The sequence below is a fragment of the Lucilia cuprina genome, chromosome 4, assembly GCF_022045245.1.
Source record: "Lucilia cuprina isolate Lc7/37 chromosome 4, ASM2204524v1, whole genome shotgun sequence".
NCBI lineage: Eukaryota > Metazoa > Arthropoda > Insecta > Diptera > Calliphoridae > Lucilia > Lucilia cuprina.
Genome location: NC_060952.1, coordinates 33,149,765 through 33,173,647, shown reverse-complemented (window position 1 = coordinate 33,173,647; position 23,883 = coordinate 33,149,765). Strand labels below are relative to the sequence as shown.

At 31.0% G+C, this 23,883-nt stretch overlaps 3 protein-coding genes across 4 annotated transcripts in view; 2 read left to right on the top strand and 1 right to left on the bottom strand.

Annotated features, from left to right (window-relative positions):
• Positions 1–2,220: 2,220 nt before the first annotated feature.
• LOC111678867 (homeobox protein cut) lies at positions 2,221–3,832 on the top strand. The gene has a single exon (XM_023440299.2). The coding sequence runs from the start codon at positions 2,372–2,374 to the stop codon at positions 3,821–3,823; it is 1,452 nt and encodes a 483-aa protein (XP_023296067.2). The 5' UTR covers positions 2,221–2,371; the 3' UTR covers positions 3,824–3,832.
• A 53-nt stretch (positions 3,833–3,885) lies between these two features.
• Positions 3,886–5,163, bottom strand: LOC111678868. The gene is made up of 2 exons (XM_023440300.2): positions 4,328–5,163; positions 3,886–4,269 (listed from the first exon to the last, which is right to left on the bottom strand). Exons 1-2 carry the CDS (start codon positions 4,636–4,638, stop codon positions 4,146–4,148), a joined length of 435 nt encoding a protein of 144 aa, XP_023296068.2. The 5' UTR covers positions 4,639–5,163; the 3' UTR covers positions 3,886–4,145.
• A 2,474-nt stretch (positions 5,164–7,637) lies between these two features.
• Positions 7,638–23,883, top strand: part of LOC111678860 (ankyrin repeat and KH domain-containing protein mask) — a 35,040-nt gene continuing 18,794 nt past the window's right edge. For both annotated transcript variants that reach the window (XM_046948851.1, XM_023440291.2), the window contains exon 1: positions 7,638–9,140. In XM_046948851.1, the coding sequence (XP_046804807.1) occupies positions 7,668–9,140 (1,473 nt within the window). In that variant the 5' untranslated portion in view covers positions 7,638–7,667. The remainder of the gene's footprint in view (positions 9,141–23,883) is intronic.

Below are 23,883 nucleotides of genomic sequence, written 5' to 3'. Positions count from 1 at the left end.
AGTTAGTTTTGTTGAGTTTCATTGCGATACAAATGGTTACAGGTCAATTTTAGACGTTTAAGACATTTTTTGAAGGGGGGTTTGTGTGGGGGCTAGGGTCAAATAAGGGCCAATCCTTACGAAAATCTGCAGTGTCATTTATACTTATATAACTTATTTGTACCAATTTTTAGAGAGATAATAGAATATTTGACGTAATTATGGCATAAAAAGTTCAAATCGGGAGGTACGGTTGTATGGGGGCTAGGTGAAATAATGGACCGATTTCAACCAATAGGCTTCGTTCCTGTGCCAAAAAAACATGCTTGGTCCAAATTTCATCAAATTATCTTGAAAATTGCGGCCTGTACCTTGCGCACAAGGTTTACATGGACAGCCAGCCGGATAGACGGACGAACGGATATGTCTTAATCGACTCAAAAAATGATTCTGAATCGATCGGTATACTTTAAGGTATACTTTTGACCAATATTTTTGTATGTTACAAACATCAGCACAAACGTATAATACCCTCCCCACTATAGTGGTGTACGGTATAACAAGGTACATAGACATTAATTATGATTTTATTTAAATATAATGAAGAAAACATGATCTGATTAATGTTGGAACAATAATGTTTAATTGTTATTAATTATGTCCGGCGTTCTTTGGTATATTTGAGAATTTTTAATAAAATTAAAAATTAATAAAACCTAAACCTCTATCTGAGGGTTTTGACATTTTTGAAATTTTAGTTCTCGCGTGTAATTATCATAACAACGACTTAATTATAATTATAAACTTCCTTCGGATTTTTTGATCATATTTTTTAGGAATTTTATATAATTTCTCTAAATTTATAAATTTTTAGTAAATTTTTTAGGTTAGGTTGATAGGAGGATGTATACTACATCAAATACGAAGAAATACGCCTAGGCCACAATCGGACTTGTAATTCCTAAGAATCTTCCAATCAGTTTTACATAAATGTGCTCGGAATCCTGTGCGTCCACTCATAATTCTTACTTTCATACTAAATTCAGACTTGCTCATTTTGAGGAGATATTTCGTCTTGCTCTCATCAGGGTCGGCCCATAGGATTTTCGTGATTTTCTACTGACTGTTTCATTATTTAAGGAGGTCTTATGGGATTCTCTCACCCATAGTTTTAGTTCAGCTTTTGTTGCGTCGATTGGTTTTGCGTTTGTCTGGTTAACTGCCTCGAGCTCCCTTCCATTTAAAGGTATTACATTCGCCCTTTCGTTACCGACTACTCCAGAGTGTGCTGATACCCATATGATGTGAACCTCTGGGAGAATATTCAGTTAAAGCTTTCTTACAATCCAATACGGCCTTAGATTTAGTTCTATCACCTGATATCACCCTAATTGCTTTCTGGCTGTCGGTAAATATATTAAGCGCTATGGGCGCCATATTTATTCTAATTCAATTTAAGCATTCCGTTATTGCTAGTACTTCTGCCTGGAAGCTTGTGTTATTATTTTGTAAATGGTGGTATATTTCAGCTTCTTGGTCTTCAATATAGAAACCCAGCCCCACTTTATCCCCCAATTTAGAGCCATCCGTGTTACAAAGGATTTCTACTGGTATTTGCTCTAATGTTCCGCTTGACCTAGACATTCTATCTGGGATCAGCGTTTTAAAGTTTCCGACATATTCCGTGTCTGGTATAGGATTAGGCGATTTGATAATTGATTTTTATTCATTTGTTATACAATAATTATTAATCGAAAAATTCAATAAATTTGATATTTTATTGATAACATATTGTTTTTGTTATTTATTACATGTTCTTATTTTTGGAGTGATTTTCTATTTATGAAAAATTTTACAATTATTTTTGTCTGTGTATTCTTAGCAACACAAATCAATGGCTGTGATGACAAACAAAGTTGCCACTTGTATTATTGTTGATTAAGAAAAACGGGAATATTTCAAATCTCATAAGAAATACATGTTTGTGTGTAAAATGTTTACTTATTAAGTAAACATGTTCGGCAACATTTCTGCCTCAACAGTGTAACTTATTAATGGACTTTAAATTTAAAAACAAAATTTTAAAAACTAATTAAAAATACTTTTTGTTTATGTAAAATTAAATAATTGGAAAAAATATGTAATTTAATAATTTAACTGCACAATTAACAAATGCTTAATTATTGATTGATTACACACCTGGTATGTTGCCGACAATGTCTGGCAACATAGTTTAAATAAATAATATTTGAACCACGCTGTTGTAATGAGGCTTGATGTATACATTTTTAGAAAAAATATCAAGAAACATACAAAATAAATAAAAACAATTGTAAAAACTATAGTAATCTAAAAATTAAACGAAGAGAAATAAATAAAACTAAATCGAACCATGACCATGGAGTGGACGCGTGAAAAGACATTGGCACTTATACAGGAATATCGAAAAAGACGCGGTCTCTGGGATATGACCCATGAGGATTATCGCAAGAAAGATGTTAAACAAAAACTACTAGTCGAGGTGTCCGAGACATTAGGCGGTAATATACCTATTATGGAAATTGAAAAGAAATTTCATACTTTGCGCACACAGTATCACCGTGAAATAAATCGCATGAAAAGGAAAGAACCATACAATTCAAAATGGTTTGGTTTTAAGTATTTACAATTTTTAAGTTCCCCCAAAGCGTGTCGCTCCAATAAGGGACGCATTAAGGCTGAGATTACCGAAGAGGGTACGGTAACGACCAAGTATATTATACGAGAGGCCATACAGCCAGGCCATGATACCAGTATGGGTTCGGGAAACGAAAATGAAGAGTTTCTCACTTTACCACGCAGAACTACAGCGATTTCATATGAAGCGGTACCAGCGAGTACAGCCACATCGACGGCTTCCAGTCGTTCACATGAATTGGAAAAATTGATAGAAGAAACCACAAAAGATGTAGAGGAAATAGAAGATGCAAAACCAAAAATGACCATTAAAGAAATCAGTGTTCCCATGGACCATCATCAGCAGCATCATGCTGACTCGTACTCGGGAGGCGGAGAACTGCAGATAAGTAATGTTGAAAGCGAACACCAGGAGTTACATCATATTGAAGATGTAGAGGGAAATATGGAGTCTATGGGTATGCAACATCAGATGACATCAGACGAAGAACTTAACTATCAAACTACTACATCGAATCATGGAGTTTCCTCTGCTGTATCTACCGTTAATGCTGGTCATACACAATCCTCTACCACAACAGTTCACACTATACCGGCACGTATAATAAAGATCCAAAGAAGAGATACACATCACGACAATAATGATTATTATGAACAACAGCAACATCATCACCATCATCATCAACATATGCAGCAACAACACCAGCATCAGCAACATCATATACAAACAATTTCACCGCCAGGAGGGGGAGGTGGAACAGGTGGTTCGACGACCACCAAACGTATTTATTACGATCCCTCAACTCATCATACTACAACTATATTGACAGCTTCTCCCTCGCAACAGCAAACAGGAGTTTCTTTAATAAATGCCTCCTCCTCTCCCTCCATAAACACATCACCGACAAATTCTAAAGTTCATTTACGCAATAGCTTAGCAGCGGCTGCAGCCTCATCTGGTATCAACTCTTCCAATAACCCATTAAACAATTCCGCCCTAAACCCATCAACAACAGTCACGTCAGCTCTGCGCGACGAATTCACTACGTATGGGGAATATGTTGCCAATGAAATGCGTGAAATAAAAAGTCGTGAAATTTTGTTAACACTAAAGCATAAGATAAATACAGCTCTCTTTGAGGCCAATATGCAAGAATTACAAAAATAATTAACATAAATTATATACATACATCAATATATATATTTAGTTATATATAATTAGCGTTAATGTTGGATGCAATTAGTTAGATGTTTAAGATAGAAAAATTTAAGATTTTTCTTTTTAACCTATGTTTTTAAGTTTTATCCCTTTACTTACATTACAAGACTTCCTTAATAGGTGGTACTATTTAGTAATAATAAACGATGTTTTTTCGCTACAAAAACAATGTTGTCTATAATTTTAAAAGATTTCTATGAGATGGACCTAATGTTTATCAGAAATTCTTTAAAAAATACATTTATGGATATTCATTTTGAAGATTACAGCTTTACTTCTTGTGATTATCTATTTTCGCATAACTCCTAGGATCTTTTAACTGTGGTATTGGTGCAAGTTTATTATCAATACCATAAAAATGTCCATTTAATAATTTTCGTCTTACTACTTGAGTTCTAAAAAAAAAATAAAATAGCTTTAATTAAGTTTACTAAGAAAGTAATCTTAGCTTACTCCAGCGATTTTTTATAGTCCACATATGAACGTATGCGTATGTAATTTTGTGGAACATTATCCAAAAAAGTATTCCAACGACAGGCCAAATAATCATTAGAGTGCAAAGACAAAATATTATTTAAATGTTGAAATTGATCTTTGAATAATGGTAGGAGATCGTAATCTTTTTGTTCATATAAAACCTCTCGTTTAACATTAGTTTGATCTAAACTTGTTTTCCCAAGTCCAACTTTTTTGGTTTCCGTGGTCATCTTTAGAGATTCTAATTCAATTGGTTGAGGTAAATTTAGGTTTGGTTCGCAAATCATTTTGTAAACTTTTTATACAATTTTAGTTTAATTAATTTAATTTTCAATATATTCAAAAATATGTCTGTGTAGATCGAATACACTTTATTTTGGCAGTTATGTATATACATATCTTGGCAGTTATGTATATACATACATATCTTTTTTGTGGATGTTTAATATGAATTCAAAACATATAAAAGGCATTTCTGAAACATATTGCCTTGATGTTTAATATGAATTCAAAACATATAAAAGGCATTTCTGAAACATATTGCCTAGATATCAGTTTTTGTTAACGATTTTATTCGCTTTTTTTTAACAGAATAATACAAAATATGCGCCGTTGTAAAGTTTTTCATTTAATTTTATCAAGAATTTATACTGTTGTGTTTAAAAACTTAAATGTTAATATCATGTCTTTGTGAATTGTAAATTGGACCGATTTGAAAAGGTCCGATAGAGAAGGCCTAGGTGGATTTTATCAGATTTGTTGTATATACATTCTCCTTTCGAACTAACTAGCCGGTTCACAGTCAATTTTAAGTAACCGCCGACATTTATATTATCAGCCAACGCCGTAGTTAATATTCGTCGTCGCAGGGCTCTGATTAGTGGCAAGACAACCGTGCAAGTTATGTGAATGTGGTGTAAAATATAGATCGTATAATTAACTAAAATTCGCATAAAAATATTGCTAAAACATATAAAAAATTTGCATAAAACTCTAATTTAATGTCCATTTAATAAAGAACATGCAGAGTTTATATGGTAAAAAGTGATTAAGTGTATAAAAATTGCAAATGAAAAAATCTTTTCGTGTGCAGTAGTCACATATGCATAATTTGACAAAAAGAAAAAAAGTCTACCGAATTAAAACAACTGTGTGAATTTGTGCGATACTAGCGAAAAATTTTAGTCACTTTTTATTCATACGGCAGTAAACACAAACAAAAAGTACACGCGTTTTCGCATATTAAATTGAGGTTAAGTTAATAGAAAGATAATCTAAGAAAATAGTAGTGTTCTAAAAAAATTATGTAGAAAATGTTAATCATTCTTGTTGATAAAATATAAGATTAAATAATAAACATATTTATTAATGAATGCTTGGATAAAATAAAGTGTATGCAAAGAATTTACAACAAAAGCCGAAACCTGTGTCATAAAAAAGTTTTTTTCAAGTGCTGCGCTATTGTTCTTGGCACATACGGTTGTTTTTAAAGTTATTAAAATTCATACTACCACTACGTATTGCAGCAACTCTGATTTTGTTCATTTCTCTGTGTTTCTTTTTCTTAAATGTCGCTCGTCGTTTTTTTTTGTATAGTGAATTCGCCGTACAAAAAATTTTGGTCTTCGTTCAAGTCGGTGTAAAAATGTGTGTAAATGAATTTCGTTGAAGTTTCGTTAGCACATCGTGAAAATTCTTGAAAAAATTTTTGGTGAATAATTAAAATTGTCCTCGTCAAAATTCATAAAATTTCAAGCAGTTTTATTAAAAAAGTGTTGGGCCTTAATAGAGCTATATATTTTCTACAAAATTATGTAAAAAAAATATGAAAAAATACTTAAAAAATGTGAAAAATGAAAGGCTCTGAAACTTGATTTTTTTGTGTGATGTGAAGAAAAAATTTTTTTGACGTCGCCAATCTAAGCATTATGATGAAATAAATTGTGGTTTTTGTCAATAATTAAATGTTCGAGAGTTAATACTTTACGGGAAAATGGAAAATTTAATAGTTTTATGAAAGAATTAAGTGAAAATATTGGAGAAAATATAACGCCCTTTTAGATAACACGCCCCTTCAATAAAGAAGAAAAAATACTTTTTTTAGTTCCCTTTTAAGTTCGAGTTTCGTTGCACGTCTCTTTGTGTCGTTGTTCACCAGTCGTGAGTGAGTTTAAGTGTTGTATGACGACCAAAAAAAGAAGAATTGTGTATGTGAGTTTTAGGTTCATTTCAAAATTTGTATGTATGTGAGGCTCTGGCCAGGCTCCCTTATTATTCATCAAACAATTTTCATTTCTAAAAATTCTTAGTTTAGCTGGCCATTAGTTAGTGCATAAATTGATTTTGTTAATAATTTAGTTTTTGCTATTTATTCTGCTATACGAATTCTTGTACGCAAATCTATGAAATATACAATAACAACATATTCATATATATGTATGTACATATATCAATGTACATATAACATTTTTTAGTTTTTTTTTTCTTAATTCCTTTAATTTACTTTAATTGAGTGCATACGACGTTTGTGTTGTTTTTCTTTTACATTTCGTTTATTCTTTTTGACAGCAATGCATTTTTATTAGGGGAAAATAGTAGTGCAAGCACAGAAACAATAATACACACATGTATATACAAATATATGCATCTACGTACCATTGTATGTTCTTTTGTAGAGCATATTGTGTAACGGTGTGTGTTTGCGAGTGAGAGAGTGAGTGACTGTCTGACAGAAGAAATAAATATAAGAAAGGACAAAAGTCAATATACAGGGTTGCATAGTGCATATTCATTATTTTTACAATAATAATAATAATCTTAATTGCCAAGTGGTTTCATGTAAAAAATAATAAAAGAAATAGTATTTACCATAGTCATAGAATAATTGTTAACCCCATATTAGTAATAATGTTTTAAAATGCGGGCGCTATGTTTTCTAAAGTTGAATAAAATTATCAATCATCCTTATTAAAAACTATAGTTAATAAAACCACAATTTTTCTCTTTTGATAATAAATTTTCTAAAAAAGGAATAAATCGTAACACTATTCTTTAATTATTAACCATTCTTCGTCGATGCTTTGTTCGGTCATAAAAAATAATATAATTTGAATTTTTTTTCGTAGAAATTTTGTGAAAAAAATAAGTCGAAAATAAAAAAGAAAACAACGAGAAAAGAAAGTAACCAACTATAACAACAATAACAAAAATAATACTGTGTGCAAAACGTATAGCAAAGAAAGAAATAAAGAAAAAAAGAATTAAAAAAAATAAAATTTGTGTAAAAACAAAAGCAAAAATTACGAAATTGTAGAAAATGAATAAAGATGATCAAAATCAAAATTTGAATAAAGCAACGTCACGGACAAATTCAAAAAATTACAATACACCAGCAGTAACAACAACAACTACAGTGGCAGCAGTAGAGTCATCAAAACAATCGCAAAAAACAAACTCAAAAAATAAGAAAAATCATACCAATAACAACAATAATAACAATAGTTTAAAGTTAGCCGCAGCTACTACAGTAGCTGCCACAATTTCCACCATTGCAACTAATAATAATCAACAAACTCAAAATCCTGCTGCTGTTACTGGTAGCAGCAATAAAAAGTCCTCGAAACAGGGCAATGCCACAGCAGGACGTCAAAACAATTCCTCTGCCACCGCCTTCTCTACTACATCATTATCTTCCTCATCTGCCTCCACCTCAAACACCTCAGATACACCAACAATAACGACATCGTTATCAACTACCGAAGATTTAGATAACGGTGCCAGCTGTATTGCAAGTGCTGCTGCTGCCACCAACTTTGCTAATTCATCTAGGTTGAAAAATACCAATACTAACAACAACAGCAATACCAACACCAACCAAAATAACTCAAAAATTAAATTAAAAGTTAACAACAATAACAGTAACATCAATAATTCCTCCAACAATACTACGACCAATACCCCACTAAATCAGGCCTCCACTTCTGCTTCAACCTCCGCAGTTTACACTGCCAATGGCAATAAAATGCCAAAAAATTCAGCAGCAGCAGCAACATCAACAACCACCATCGCTTCAACAACATTAGCCACAACAGTATCAATAGCATCTAGCATGCCATCGGCAGTTGGTGGCAGTGGTGTAGATATTGATATGGCAGCCTTAAATACAGTTCCCCTACCATCAACGGCTATTACGTCAACGGCCACTGGTACTGTGCCCACAATTACCTCAAGTAAATCGGCAACAAATGCAAATGCTAGTGTTGGCGGTATATCTTCTGCGAAATCGAAGAAATCATCCTCAACAGCTGCCGCCGCTGCTGCTGCTGCGCTTGCTCTTCAACAGCAGGCTGCAGCGGTGTCTTCGGGCAAATCTGCGTTATCATCTGCTTCTGCTAAATCTGGGTCATCTTCTAAAGATGCCCATTTAAAGTTCACCTCCGCATTACCACTGTTGGTGGGTTCAGCGGCTGCTGCTGCTGCCGCAGCCAAAGGTGCCGGTGCCTCTTCTAGTGCTGGTGCACAAGCAGCAGCCGCTGCTGCTACCGCCCTCAAAATAAAACTTAAAAGTGCTGCTGCCGCATCATCGGTTGTAGCTGCCAGTAATTCCCGCTCAAACTCAACGTCGACATCCTCGAATTCATCCTCATTGTCGTCATCCGTTGGAATTGTAAATGCAATTTCAAATGCCCTGCAAAACATCATTACCAGCGATAATTCCGATACGGATACGGAACTTTATCCGCCGCCAGTAACGGATCTATCCGAATCCGATGAGGAATCTGTTTCAGAGGTAAGTGCAACAAGTTATCTTTAACTATTCGAATATTATTCTCTCTTCCTTGCTGTTTGTTTTATCTTTAAACAAAGCTTTATAAATTTAGAAATTAAGCTGAGTTTTTAATTTATTAATTTTTTAGTTAGTTTATATATTTCTTTAAAATTTCTTTAAATTTTTTTTTGGTAAATTGATTTGCATTAGAATTATTTAATTTTTTTTTAGACTTTAAAAACATTAAAACTGGACTTTGTTAACTAAAATATTTTTGTTTCGCTATTTCCAACGTTGATATATAACTTTTTATTTTTAATGTGTTTCCAAGCAAAAAAAAATGTGTATCTGAACCTGCATATTTAAACAGTACAATAACTGTGATAACATACAAAGTCATCTAATCTTTTAGAATTCCTCTTGCAGTTTTTCTTGTCGGACTCTTTGTTTTTCTCCTTTTTTTGTCTGAATATAAATTATTTATTTTCCTTTGTCCATGAATACATTTTTTATTTTCAATACAACAAAAAATCTAAATCTAAACAACAATTATGCAAACAAATTCGTCTACTATTTTATATTTCTATTTAAAATTTTAATTCTTTAAAAATGCTAAATTCTACCAATGAAAAATGAAAGCGTCCAACCGACCCCTCTACTTTATAATATGCACAATACAATTGTTTATTGTTGCTGTTGTATCTTAAAACGGAAATCCAAATTGTATCTTTTAAATGAATTCCCATTATGTGTGTAAGTTGACTAGCAAGTTTCTCAGTGGCACAGACACGTCGTTTTATTTAACAAAAAAAAAAAAAAAAAAAAAAAAAAACAGATCGTACCGAATATTCAATGTTATTATTCATTTACACATCCCATCATTTATTTCTATGACGCTTTCCATTACAGTTAGAATAGAGTATTTGTTTTATTATTATTAATTATTATGTTATCTACATTTAGTTTTGTGCTTATAATTCATGTCAAAAAGTTAACTTCTCTATTTCTTTTTCGGCATTTGATTTTTAATTTGTTTAATTATATTTTCTTTTAATTGATAAAACTTTTTAGTTTTTTACACTTAATTAAAAATAAAAATATGAAAATATTTTTTTTAATTACTACCCAATGCCTTGTAGTATTTTGAGTCACCTCTGACTCATTTGTGGTTAACTATGAGTTAGCTTTAAGTTAACTTAAAATCCTACTGGGTGTTTTCTTCTTATTAACTAAGTATTTACCTTCATAAATCTGTGTTGATTTTATTTATTATTGTACTTAGTTTAATACGCAAAAAAAATCTATTAAAATAGACAATTCTATTGCAAAATGAAAACATATAAAATGTCTGCTTATCACTAAATTTTGATAATAGTTTTATTTAATAAAAAAAAATTTTGCATTAAATTATAAGATTTTATTTTTTAATTTTTAATTATTTTTCATCTTAAGTCAGTAATATAATGTTAATTTTTCTAGTTTAAAATATTTTCATAAAATTCATAATTTTTGTTAAAGAATTTTAGAATTTTGCACAATTTATTTTCATCAAAATAGTTTAATTTGTTATGAATAATTTTCGTACCGATCCAGTTCAACAGTGGCCAGAACTATCTTTAAGTTGATAAATTTTAGTTGAATGTGAATTTTGGAATTTTTCCGAAGCGAGGATCCTATAGAAGTTATAACGACAATAGATTTATAATAAATTCTATTTCAAAATATTTTTCGACTTGAAATGTAACAACAAATTGTTTCAACGAACTTTTACTTACAAATTAGAAATACTTAGGTTAGGTTGATAGGAGAATGTATACTGCATCAAATACGAAGATATACACCGAGGCCACTAACAGACCTGTTGTGCGCTCATTAACATGAAAAAAAAGGGAACTGAATGAATTATTTTTCAGTGTTCAGAAACTCAGTTTCCTCAACGTAATTCCTAAGTATCTTCCAATTAGTTTTAGTCACAGATGTTATTTTCATAATAACATCACTTCCAACATACTTGGATCTAACTTCAACTAATGCCTGGCAGTGGCAAAAAAAGTGCTCCAGAGTTTCACTATCCTCTCCACATGCTCTACATACGTCTGAATTCGCTAGTCCAATTTTGCATAGTAATACTGTGTGTTCGCTTAAAATACGTACCATCATACTAACTTCAGATTCATTCTCATTTTGAGAAGATTTTTCGTCTTGCTTTCATCAGGGTCATCCCAAAGGATCTTTGTGGTTCTACTCACTGTTTCATTATTTCAAGGGCCCTTCTGATATTCTCTCACCCATGTTTTTAGTTTAGCTTTTGTTGTGTCGAATGGTTTTGCATTTGTCAGCTTCCTTTTAAAGCCATTACATTCGCCCTTTCGTTACTGACACTCGAGTGGGCTGGTACTTAGAAATACTACTAAAACAAAATTAGTTCTATCTTTAATCTAACAACCATAGATATATACTTTAAAAAAAATACTAAAATCCATTGTCTCTAAGGCGGGTTTTTTAGTAGTCGGGTTAAACATGCTTAACTTCATGTTAGATTAAACAATTTTAAGCGGACTTTACGCGATGAATGTGTTTTTCAGTTATGGATTTAGGATCATATAACTTTGTTAGTATTACCATCTTTCCATACAAAAACATATACAATTAACAGCTGTTTTTTTTGTAAAATAAAAAAAAAACTTTTACAACAAAAATAGTAATGATGAAACAAATCACAAAATGACATAGTTTAAACCAGGTTAAAACAAAGACTATAGATTATTTATATCTGAAAAGCCTGCTAATTTTATCTAGTGGATTTTAAAAGCGATTTCAATATTTTTTTAAGAAACATTTGACCTTTTATTTCAGACATTAGTTATGCTAGAACAACTTTTCTTTTAATCGGCATTCCCAGCAGATATGGGTTGATCTTACAGATCGTGCACTCATTTATATGTTCACCTCATATACTCATATGTAGGTTTTGATTAGGGATGTAAATAAAGTGATGACTGAAAGAGTTGTATATTAAGGAATACATCCACTCAGAGAACCAAAGTAATGAACAAATATTTTCAAGAGAAGACAAAAACGTAAGAGAGATTGAAAAGATTAGGAATTTCCCCCATAAAGGCTTACACAAAAAAAGTGGAAATGGAAGAAAAATCTCCATTGTCCTTCACCTAAATAACCGACCCAATAAAATATTTGAAAATTTTTTAATGAGTATTGTAGGTAATGTACTTATATCATACATTACTTGGTAATGAGATGTCGTTGTCAATAACAAAAATATTTTTTTTTTTTGTAAAATTTCTAGTCAATTTTCTATAGCGTATGTTTTATAAGGAATTATTTGTAGTAGGAATTAGTAGTGTTTCTAACCTTAGTTGATTTTGGAAGTTCTTTGAAGAAATGTTGATTTTCACATTTTTTTGTGGGAACCAAAGTTAAAATTACTTTTTAATGGGGCATTGAGTAAGAAAATATACTGTAGCAAACATAAAAATACGTGTAAAACTAGTTTTAAATCCAGAAATGTTTGGCAAGCAGATTTGTAACCAGTTATTTTTTAGTCATCGTCAAACAAAAATAAGTAGTTATTCATCCATAAAGTAACTACTTACACTTTTCTACAATATTACTTGCATTCTTACCGGGTATGTACAGAATTTGCTGGGAAGTTATTCCCCAATTACCCCTTACGCCTCAATCGAACAGTGACCAATTATTACTCCCATTAAAGTCCTTATATCACTCCTGTACACTCCCAATAATATTGTGCTTGCTTTTGGGTTTATTTACGGGCTCTACAATCCAGCAATAAATCTTAGTCGAACTACTTGGCCTCCGGTAGGTTAGTGGTGTCCTCCAGTAGGTAAGTGGTGGCCTCTGGTAGGTTAGTGGTTAGAATTCTAGTTTGGTAGACCGGAGTTGGTGGGTTCGATTCCCACCTGTGGCACTGGTTAAGGAGCGCACAACAGGCCCGATAGAGTCCAATGTGTATTTCATTGGATTTGATGTATATATGTACATCCTCTTTTCAAACTAATTAACTAACTAGTCGAATTATTGGGCAATATCTTGTGATTTGAAGGTTGTTTTGGTTAATATCATTAGTTCACATTGCTTATTTTATATTGCCTTCAAATATTATGGGGTTTTCGAAATTTACTTTCGTAATTCTTTAATTTTTTTGCCAGATTACCATTACTTTTGGCCACCATCCATGTATTTGATAAGGGTCCAGGTATTTGAACAATACTTGAATGAAAATCATAAATTAAACGAAAATTAAAAAAAAAAATTCTCAACGTGTTTTAGAATAAGTCAGGTGGTTTATGTGAAGACTAATAAAAAGAAAACACGTGATTAAAGTAAAGCATTCCATATAAACAGGCACAATTTTTCAACATCACTATAAGCTTGCGGCATTATATCTATAAATCTAAGGTTTGGAACCCTGCTAAACACATCATAGAATATTTTATCACACCTTTTTATAATCTCATTCTCTTCTTCTTCCTATTCTTTCTTCTCTAGCTCTTTCAATAACACTCTCTTTATTTATACATTTAAGAATGTTTTTGTTTTTTTGTTATACCTATCACTTGTAAAATATTGAAGGTTATTTTATAAGACAGATGTTTGTACAAGAAATATTGTTTAAACAATAAATGTCTACATACAATTAAATAAAAAAAACACACATGCATACATACATGAATTTTATAAAGAAGATGAACAAACAACAAACATCATCAAACAAAAAAAAAAAGAGAAAAAGTAAAAACATCAAAAATACAAATATTAATGATAGACCGAACATAAAGCAATCAAACAACGTGTTTTCGTGTTATTCCAATTATTACTCTTCTTTTTCGTTTATATTTTGCTGTGTTTTTCCTTATTTTTAAAACAAAACAGCAAAAATACACTTTTTTTTGCTTACATTGTATGGTATTTTTCTTTTGTGGTTCATACATTCTCAATGATGTTTTTAACGAATACAACGAGAACGACACTACAGAGAAATAGAAGAAGAAAAATACACAAAAAAATGGCAAAGTATGTACTTGTACGAAAAAAAGATACAAAAGAGATTTAAACACAAAGGTATTTTACTCGAAAGTAGTCGTCATAATATACACAGAGATAACTAATTATGTTTATTAAAAATGTGAATAAAAAAATTTAATTTTATTAAATATTATTAAAGTGAGCGAGAGAGAGAAGAGGCGACCAACTATCACTTTATTTTTTATTTGTTTTTAATAAAAACCTATTTTATGTTGTAAACATTTAAACGAAAATTTAGTATTGATATTAATTTCTAGAATAATTTAAAAGAAAAACTTCTAATCATTAGAGTATGATAATGTCTTATTATCAAATATTATCTTTTTTTGGTAAGATATTTTAAATTTCAATAACTATAGCCAGGGTTGGAAAACGTAGTACATTTATAGAATAAAAACAAAATATTTTTCATTTATGAAATACGATTTACATGTATTAAACCTATTAGTTTAGGCTTTTGTGTATTCTAAGTGTAGAACTGCATCATGTTATATACAGAATGTCATATAATTGATTCCTGTTCCGAAAGTTAAGCTCTGAGATAGTTGTAATATCATTATGTTACAGGATTTTCTTGGTAAAATATTGGATTGAATTAAATTGAAACAGAAGTATTATTATATTGTAAGTATTACTATCTACAATAGTAATAACTGGTCATTGTTTATTTGCAGTACTATTAAAGAATGGGTCATTAAACTCATGCACTGAGTCCCCCCGGGGCATATTTTATTGTTGAATGATTACATCTAGGTGTATTGCAATCAAGTGATAAAGGGATTCTACAAGTGTCTTTAGTCTGTCGCTATTATAAATTGGTTATTTCGGTCTTTCCTTGGAATGATTTAACATGGAATGAAACCATAGCACCTCATAATCAGGTATTTAAGGTGGCCAGTTTGTACTGGCTGGTCAGTTAGTTGAGGTTTCTTCGGGATCCACGTAGTGGCTGTGGTTTAAACACATATTCGAGGGAAGGAGGTGCTTGATTAAGATATTGATACATGGTGAAATATTAATTTTGGGGATAAGTTTCTGTTACCGAACTAACTGCCGGAAACTTTTTTGGGAAACGTTTGATTTTGCGTAAGAGAGAAAGAGAAAGAACATCATTCGTACAACAACAAATCAATGCAATTAATACGTAGTTTCTAAAATAAAAGTTTCTATGTGTGGACATTAAGGAATCTTCAAAAGAGAAGCTTGGCTCATGACACCTGTTATTCTCCATTTGCCCCTACTATGGCAAAATATGAACTATTTGAAATGACTCAAATAAGATGAAATGATTTAAATTTGTAGTTGTGTAGTTGTCATTTTATTTTCGTTTACAGAAACGACAATCAATACCGCGGTTTTAGGTTACAGCATGAATGTTGTTCTTGGAGATCACATAGAGAGGAACCTACGCGAAAAACAAGAGTTGCTTTGGCAAAACAGGCTTAACGCCTACTGGTCCGGCGTAGACCGTGCCGTCCCCAATATTTGCCCAGCATGTGAACAGGGTCCCCATGATACCCACCACATATTCAACTTTCCAGATCCCCCTACTTCTCTTAGCCCAATGGATTTATGGCTTGGACCTTTAAACTGTTATAACAACAACAACTAAATTTATGCAACCACTTAGAGGACAATTCGACCTCTATACGATTTTACAGGTTCAAGCTTATTATTAAGCTCTCATAGGAAACAGATAAAAATGCTGGTATCTGTCATAACGAGACACTGTACAATTGGCAATCACGTCAGAAGAATGGGTCTCGAATATAACGACTTCTGTAGGTTGCTGTAATAATGAGTAAGAAAATAGGAAACAATGACTTAACTTCTGTTATTGCGCATCATTCAATGAAAGTAGAGAACATGAGCTATATGGGATATGCCTTATAAATATCCTAAACTTTGTGGTTCAAATCTGGAAGTAGATGGACATTAATGGACTCCTACGACCACTAGGACATCATAATGGGACCGCAAATGGGTGGAACCATGTAAGCCAAGTCAAGCTTATTATTAAGCTTTCGTAAGGAACAGATAAGAATGCTGGTATCAGTCATAACGAGACACAGTTTGTGGTTCGAATCTGGAAGTAGACAGTAATATTTAAATGTACTCCTAAGTTGTAGATTAATCCTCCGAACTACTGGGTTATTAAACAAAATACATATTAGTGTATATGTATTTTAGTAAAAATTTGTATATACCATTTTCACTGAAGACAGGGAGAATGACAGACCAAAAACTAGACATATTTTATGAGTCTTTTAATATTAAACTAATATTGTCATCATCAACGACAACAACAACAACATTAGATTATCAGATTGTCTACAATATATTAAAATATTATAGAATATTTAATGTAAAACACCATCATTATAATTTTGCCAACACAGACCTTTATGATGACGACGACGAATACGTTAGAAATTTCAATTTTTATTTTGTCATAAATGGCCTTAAAAAAAACTATTTTTTATTTAATTGTTTTATATTTTCAGTCTATTGTTGTGTATAAGTAAAATTAATATAGAACTTTTTTTTAGTATGTAGTATATATATATTCGTATTACAAATTTCCCCAGTTTGTATTTAAATATATGAATTGTTTTATTGTTTTTAAAATATGATATTAGGTTGTATTTTAGTTAAAAACTTTTAAATTCCATTTCGATTAAAAAGTTTTTAAGATTTTATAAATAAAAAAAAAATATATTTTTAAAAATCCGCTTATAAAAGTAAGAGGTCAAAGGTTATACATATAATTTTTATTAGGCTTTGTATGTATTAGAATGATTCTGGTACATTCCAAACTGCGGATTGTAAAATAACGAAGTAAATTAATAAAGAGTAAACAAAACAAGTAAGAAGATTTATAGTCGGTCGAGGCCGACCATATAACAACCTACGGCTTTTACAAAAATAAAATATGATTTAGTTGTCATAATAAAGCATTCAAGTTGGTATCTTGTCTCAAATATACTTAAGCCGCTTATTATTGAATAAAATTCTGGACATTTCAAGTGAAATTTTGATGGGTGCTTTTCATTGGAGCTAGGGTTCTATGAGACCCTATAATTATAGAATTCGTGAGGATTATCAAGTCTAGTATAGAAATTGGTTTTGCAGTTTTTTGTTGGGATATAAGTATATTAAACATAATTATGAATTTAAAAGCCCTATTTGGCGACTTCAGTAGTATGGGGGCTAGGTGAAAAAATGGACCGATGTTAACCATTTTCAATAGTCTTCGTCCCTGAGACAATAAAAGATCATGTATCAAACTTCATTATCTCTAAAATTGCGACCTGTAGTTTGATTACAAGGTTTACAAGCCTTGTAAGGGGGTACAGTTGTATGGAGGCTAGGCGAAATAATGTAACGATCTTAATAATTTTCAATAGGCTTCCTCTGCGGTACCATAGAAGATCATGTGCAAAATTTCATTGAATTATCTCTAAAAATGCGACCTGTAGTTTGATTACAAGGTTTACAAAAGCCCTATTCGGGGATACAGTTGTATGGAGTCTAGGAGAAATAATAGACTGATGCTTACCATTTCCAAAAGCTTCTTAGAAGAACAATAGACAATAGAAGATCATGTACCAAATTTCATTGAATTTTCTTCAAAATTGCGACCTGTAGTTTGATTACAAGGTTTACAAGCCCTATTCGGGGGTACAGTTGTATGGGGGCTGGGCAGATCTTAACGATTTTCGAAAGGTTTCGTCGTTGATTTTATTGAATTATCTTCAGAATTGCGACCTGTAGTTTGATTACAAGGTTTACAAGCCCTATTCGGGGGTACAGTTGTATGGGGGCTGGACGGATCTTAACCATTTTCGATAGGTTTCCTCCCCTCCCCACTAAAGTGGTGGAGGGTATAAAGAGTACAAAAGTGTATGTCCTCGAATAAGAGGAAAATTATATTTCAACAAATATTTAAAGATCTTCAAGGTCTAGTTATAGTTTAAAAAAGTTTCAAACATAATTTTAAATTTTTGAGGTAATTAACTTTGCAAACTTAATAAATATTAAAAAATCTTAAATTCTTGAAACAAAAAAATAAAAAAAAAAAATGAAATGTTTATTAATAAATTTTTTAAATCTCTACGTGTTGTTCGTAATATGTATTTAGCTTTCTTTTTTTTAATCAGTTTATTGCCATTTTTTTTCTTTTTTTTTGCAAAATCAAAAATAAATTCATCCTACTACAAGTTTTCTTCTGGTTGTTTAACGTTTAGTTTATTTTTTAATAATTGTTGTTGTTGTTTTTTTTTGTTAATTTATTTTCGAATTCAATGCGCATTCGTTTTCTCTTAAAAGAAAGAAGAAAAAAAAACTAAATGACGACGACGGCGACGACGATGTTGAACAAACAATAACAACAATTATCTTTAAAATTGTTATAAAATGTTTGCCAAAAAGAATTAAAAAAAACAACAAAAACCTATATATTTTTTTTAACAATTTCTTATGAATTTGACAATAAAAAGCGAAAAAAGAGAAATAAACAATCTATCATTAGGTAAGGAAAAATGAAAGAGTATTTCAAATTAGAAATAAAAAAATTACCTTGCTTTCGTCCAATGACCATTTTTGTTTATTATAATAATATTCAACGGACATTTTGTTTAAATAAATTATAAAACAAACAAAATAAATTTAAATAAAACACGATTGAAGTCCACTTTATAAGAGTGAGAAATGAATGACACGAAAAAACATACATACATATTCACACAACACACACACATACACTTTAGTTTGAAAGTGAGAATTTGAGTAATGTGACGTTATGCGGGAACTATAAATAAATGAATTCATTAATGTGAAATTATGTTTTTAGAAATTTTACCAAATATTAGCGTGCTGAACTATCAGAAATAAAAAGAGCTGCAAACTGGTTTAAGTTCTATCGAATAAACCATCGAATTTATATCCACTGTCAGGCTGCCCTTAGGGCTATAAGTGGTATTTACACAACATCACATCTGGACCTAGAATCCGGACATCTCTAAATGAAATGGCGAAATATTCCACAGTGGTACTGTGCTGGATTTCAGGTCACAGATACCTACCTGATAGTATCATTGCGGATTTTATTTCGAAAGTGGGTTCCTCACTAGTAACAGTGTACACCCACCAGTTTGTTGTTTAACCGCTTTCAAGCTGCAAACTCTCGATTCGTGAACAACTCTACGAACTTATGCAACACAGATGTTCCATTAATCCACCTGCAAATTAGAGAGGATCGGGTGGCCATCGTATGAGCTCACATGTGCCTTGCGTAGATCGCGATCCTATTTGAGTTTTCGAGATCAAATCTGCGAAACTTAAGTGTAGTGGTGACTGGCCACTGGCCATCCAATTAACGTCTTCTGCAGAAGCTCTTAAGACGAAGAGGAAGAAGAGAGTACTGTCCACTTCCACTGTCAGTGTCCTGCCCTAACGAAACATAGATTGAATCTGCTAGGAGCCAATGTCTTCCACGATTTAAAGAACCTATCCGAGGCTGACATCCGAATAATAGATTTCTTTATTTGTGCCATAAAATTGTTGAATAGGGAACCAGAGCAGATGGGTTGATTTAACCCAAGTGTGTCTTTAATACGAACAGCAAGGGACAGCATCTGCCTAACCAACCCAACCTCACGTTGTGCGGGAGTTATAAATAAGTGAACTCATTAATGTGAAATAATTTTAGTTTAAGGTTTAAGAAGAAAATTATCACTTTCTGAATAGTGTTTCTAAGGGGGCTATTACGAAATTTGTCAAGGTCATCAACGTTAGTATTTAACTGATCGATTTTTGTCGTAATACTAGTTCATATAACATAATTATAAGCACAAAAGGCGAAATTACGCTTTTATTCCAAAATATTTTATTTGGTTTGGGAGTGGCATTACTCAGTCCAGATTATGTGTTCTTGTATAATAGATCCTTGACATGAGTCTTCTTTCTTTAAATAGGATTAACAGTAAACTGTTACTTGGTTGACCCAATATGATCTGAAATGTGCTCTATCATAATGAGTCTAATAGGTAAGCATATATGAACATCCATCATGTTTTGGATGTTCTGTCGAACATTTAGATTCTGAAAGTTTCTTGCAAGTATAGAAGCAAAAGTGAAAATAAACAGAACGTGTTGTAGGTGGCAAAGCGTCATAGATTACTGTCAAAAAAAAAAAGTTGACATAAAAAGTAAGATTAAAATATAAAACTTGCAGCTTATAAAGCGCTAAAAGTTTGAAAAACGCGAATCCAAACGCAATTAATAATCAGTTTAGTTAATCTAAAAATAAATTTAATCTGGTGTTAATCCCCTTGTGATGTTTTAAGTACAAGATTAAACTTCGAAGTGTTGCCATACAAAACAATAGAAAACTTCAGTGCTTGTAATCAAAATAATGAATGTTTAAAAAAAGAAGAAGACAACTTAAAGAGCCAATTAATAATCAGTAAGTAGGCAAGTAATATTGGAGAAAAGTGTAAGTAGTTACTTTTTGATTGAATATCTACTTATTTTTGTTCACCGATGACCAAAAAATAACTGGTTACAAATCTCCTTACCCGACTTTTCCGGATTTAAAACTGTTATTCACAGTTATTTTTTATATATTTTGCTAGTCTATTCTCTCAATCAATGCCTTATTTAAAAATTATTTTATTATTCTACCTGGAATGGTGTCTACATATAGGTAAATATCAAAATTTCTTGAAAAAAAACTTCCAAAATCGAGAAACGCAACAGACAATTGGCTACAAATTCTATTAAAAAAAATTATTCATATTATTGATAACGACAACTCATTACCAAGTAATGTATGAAATAACTACATTTCCAACAATACTCATTAAAAAAATTTGAAAACATTTTACTCCAACTAGTTGGAGGATAAAACTAGTTAAAAATATTAACTAACTAACTACTCAGAAAAAACTCACTAGAATAAGTTATAGTTTAATCCTAAAACCATCTTAAGAAAATCACCTTGAAAAATGTTTCATAAAAAGAATTAATTCTTTTAAGTTCTATACAATAAAATGTACTTAAACCCTGCCATAAAAAAACAGCAACAAAATTAATAATATTTAGTTCATTACACCCTATAAACTTTGTTTCGGTTTGAGTTTTTAGTTTACTACGTTTTACGAGTTTTTGTACCCGCACAACGACAAGTAAACATTCCAGTAAACGGCGGCGGGTACATACATTGTTATTTTTTTGTGCTAAAAAATATTATAAATAAACTGAGATTCGTAAAAATTATTTTGTTTAAAAGGCAAAAAAAAAGAAAGAAAAACGAACATATAAAAGTTATAAACTGCAATCGGGAGAGAGAGAATCCCCAAAACAAAAAATCGAAACGAAAGAGTAGTGTTAGGCTAAACTTTTTTGATATTTTTATGCAATAACAAAAATTTTATTTTATTTAAATTGCTAAATTATTTTTCTTTCTTTCATTCAAAGCTACATACAAACACACACACAAATTACATATCAGCAGTTTGTTTCTTGTGAATAAATAGAAATCCTGCTTTGTTCGAAATTTACTTTACGTTAAATTTATGACTTTTTAAGCAAAATTGTGTGACTCACTCATTGATTCATTTAATCGCTCAAGTTTTTTTTGAGTGAAATTTTTGGATGAGAACAGAAAGAAGTCAATAGAACAATAAAGGATACAATTTCTAATACATTCCTAATCTTTTGCACTTGATGAATGCGTTCATTCGTAATATAATGTATTTTTTCAAAAATAAATTGTTAAAGTTCTGAGCCAATTTGATCTGAACTTGTTCTAATGCGACATTGAGATTATTTAAATTGTTTCTTTATGGATTATATAACAAATTTACAAATCAATTGTTTTTATTACAAAGGACAATATAATTTGAAAAACATGAAATCGAGAGACCAAAGTATTATATATTTCAAAACGATTTAGCAATGCTAAATTCGGAATAAACCTACCGAGAAATCATTCTGATTGTTCTACAAATAATTATTTTAAAGCATAAATACTAAATTTTGTTTAAAATATAAAAGTAATTAATTAATTTTGTAATTTTTTATAAAAATAGCCAAATTAAATGAACAAATTATCTGGCTATCTCAGATGGTGCATTTCGATTCACTTCTGCTTTAATAAAATCTCTTATTTACAATTAGCAACAATTTATCTCTTGACATATGTACGAAATATTTTGTTAATTTAAAAATAAAGAAAAATATTTGCATACCTATACATTTTCCTAGAGAAACAAGTATAATAAAAAAATTACTTTAGAAACTCTTTTTTCACTAGAACTCCTTGAAAAAAATTTTTCTTTATAATCCTTGCAATTTTTACACAAATAAAATTCTCTTTAAATCCTGTATTTTTCATACCACCTCTTACTTTATTTTATGTTAAGGTTAACATTTCTATTTGCATTTAGTTTGTTCGTTTCTGTTTTTTTTTTTGTTAAAGAAAAAAAGGTCAAGTACTTAAGTTTTGTTGGTTCGCAACAACAATAACAAAAAGCCAAAGCAATAAAAAAATACACGCTCTAATTTAATCAATTAAGTATGATTCATATTTTAATTCTTACATTACTCCCTCTCTTTTTGCCTAGCTTTTCTAGTAAACACCAGGGTTGGGAAATTCATTATGTATTTCAGTATTTTGTCTATAGTTTAGTATATAGAATAGTCTATAGTTCAGTATATAGGCTTCTCTATAGTCTAGTCTATAGTCTAGACTATAGCTTAGTCTATAGTCTAGTCTATAGTCTAGTCTATAGTCTAGTCTATAGTCTAGTCTATAGTCTAGTCTATAGTCTAGTCTATAGTCTAGTCTATAGTCTAGTCTATAGTCTAGTCTATAGTCTAGTCTATAGTCTAGTCTATAGTCTGGTCTATAGTCTAGTCTATAGTCTAGTCTATAGTCTAGTCTATAGTCTAGTCTATAGTCTAGTCTATAGTCTAGTCTAGATTCTAGTCTAGAGTCTAGTCTATAGTCTAGTCTATAGTCTAGTTTATAGTCAAGTCTATAGTCTAGTCTATTATATATGTATATAAAGTTTTCCATGCCTGCTAAACAACAACATCAACATGCAGTTGGCTACTACCACAAATCATTATCATCATCATTATAATCATTTCTAGGCCCGTATATCCATTTTTACATTCATTTTAGTTTAACAGATGAGCTACCACCCAACTGAACATTAAAAATTCTATATGAAAATCTAAAAACGAAAAGAGGCTTCATAGTTTTTCTCTGCAACATATTAAACATGAAATTATGAAAATTATAAAATTTGTTGTTGTACATGATTATTTTTTTTGTTGTTCTGTTTGTAGTCAAATATTTGTTCATGACAATGTGAATGAAAAAAAAAACAATAATATCTACACTGACTGATTGTAAATTGTTGTGTTTTTTTTTTGGATTTGTAGCTTTGTTGCTTTTCTGTAGTTGTTTGTTGCATTTCTACAAATACAAATCAGTGTTGTCTGTGGTGTTATTAACTATTTTCAGTATGTTTTGTGTTACTAAGAATCAATTTTCAGGATTTGGCTTATTGGCCGAACTTTACAGAGGATTACTTATGCCTTGGGTTATTTTTGTCGTTCCATTTGTTACCTCAAGTTCTAGCTGCATTTCGAAAGATTTTTCTTCAAGTTGTAACTATCGGCCGCA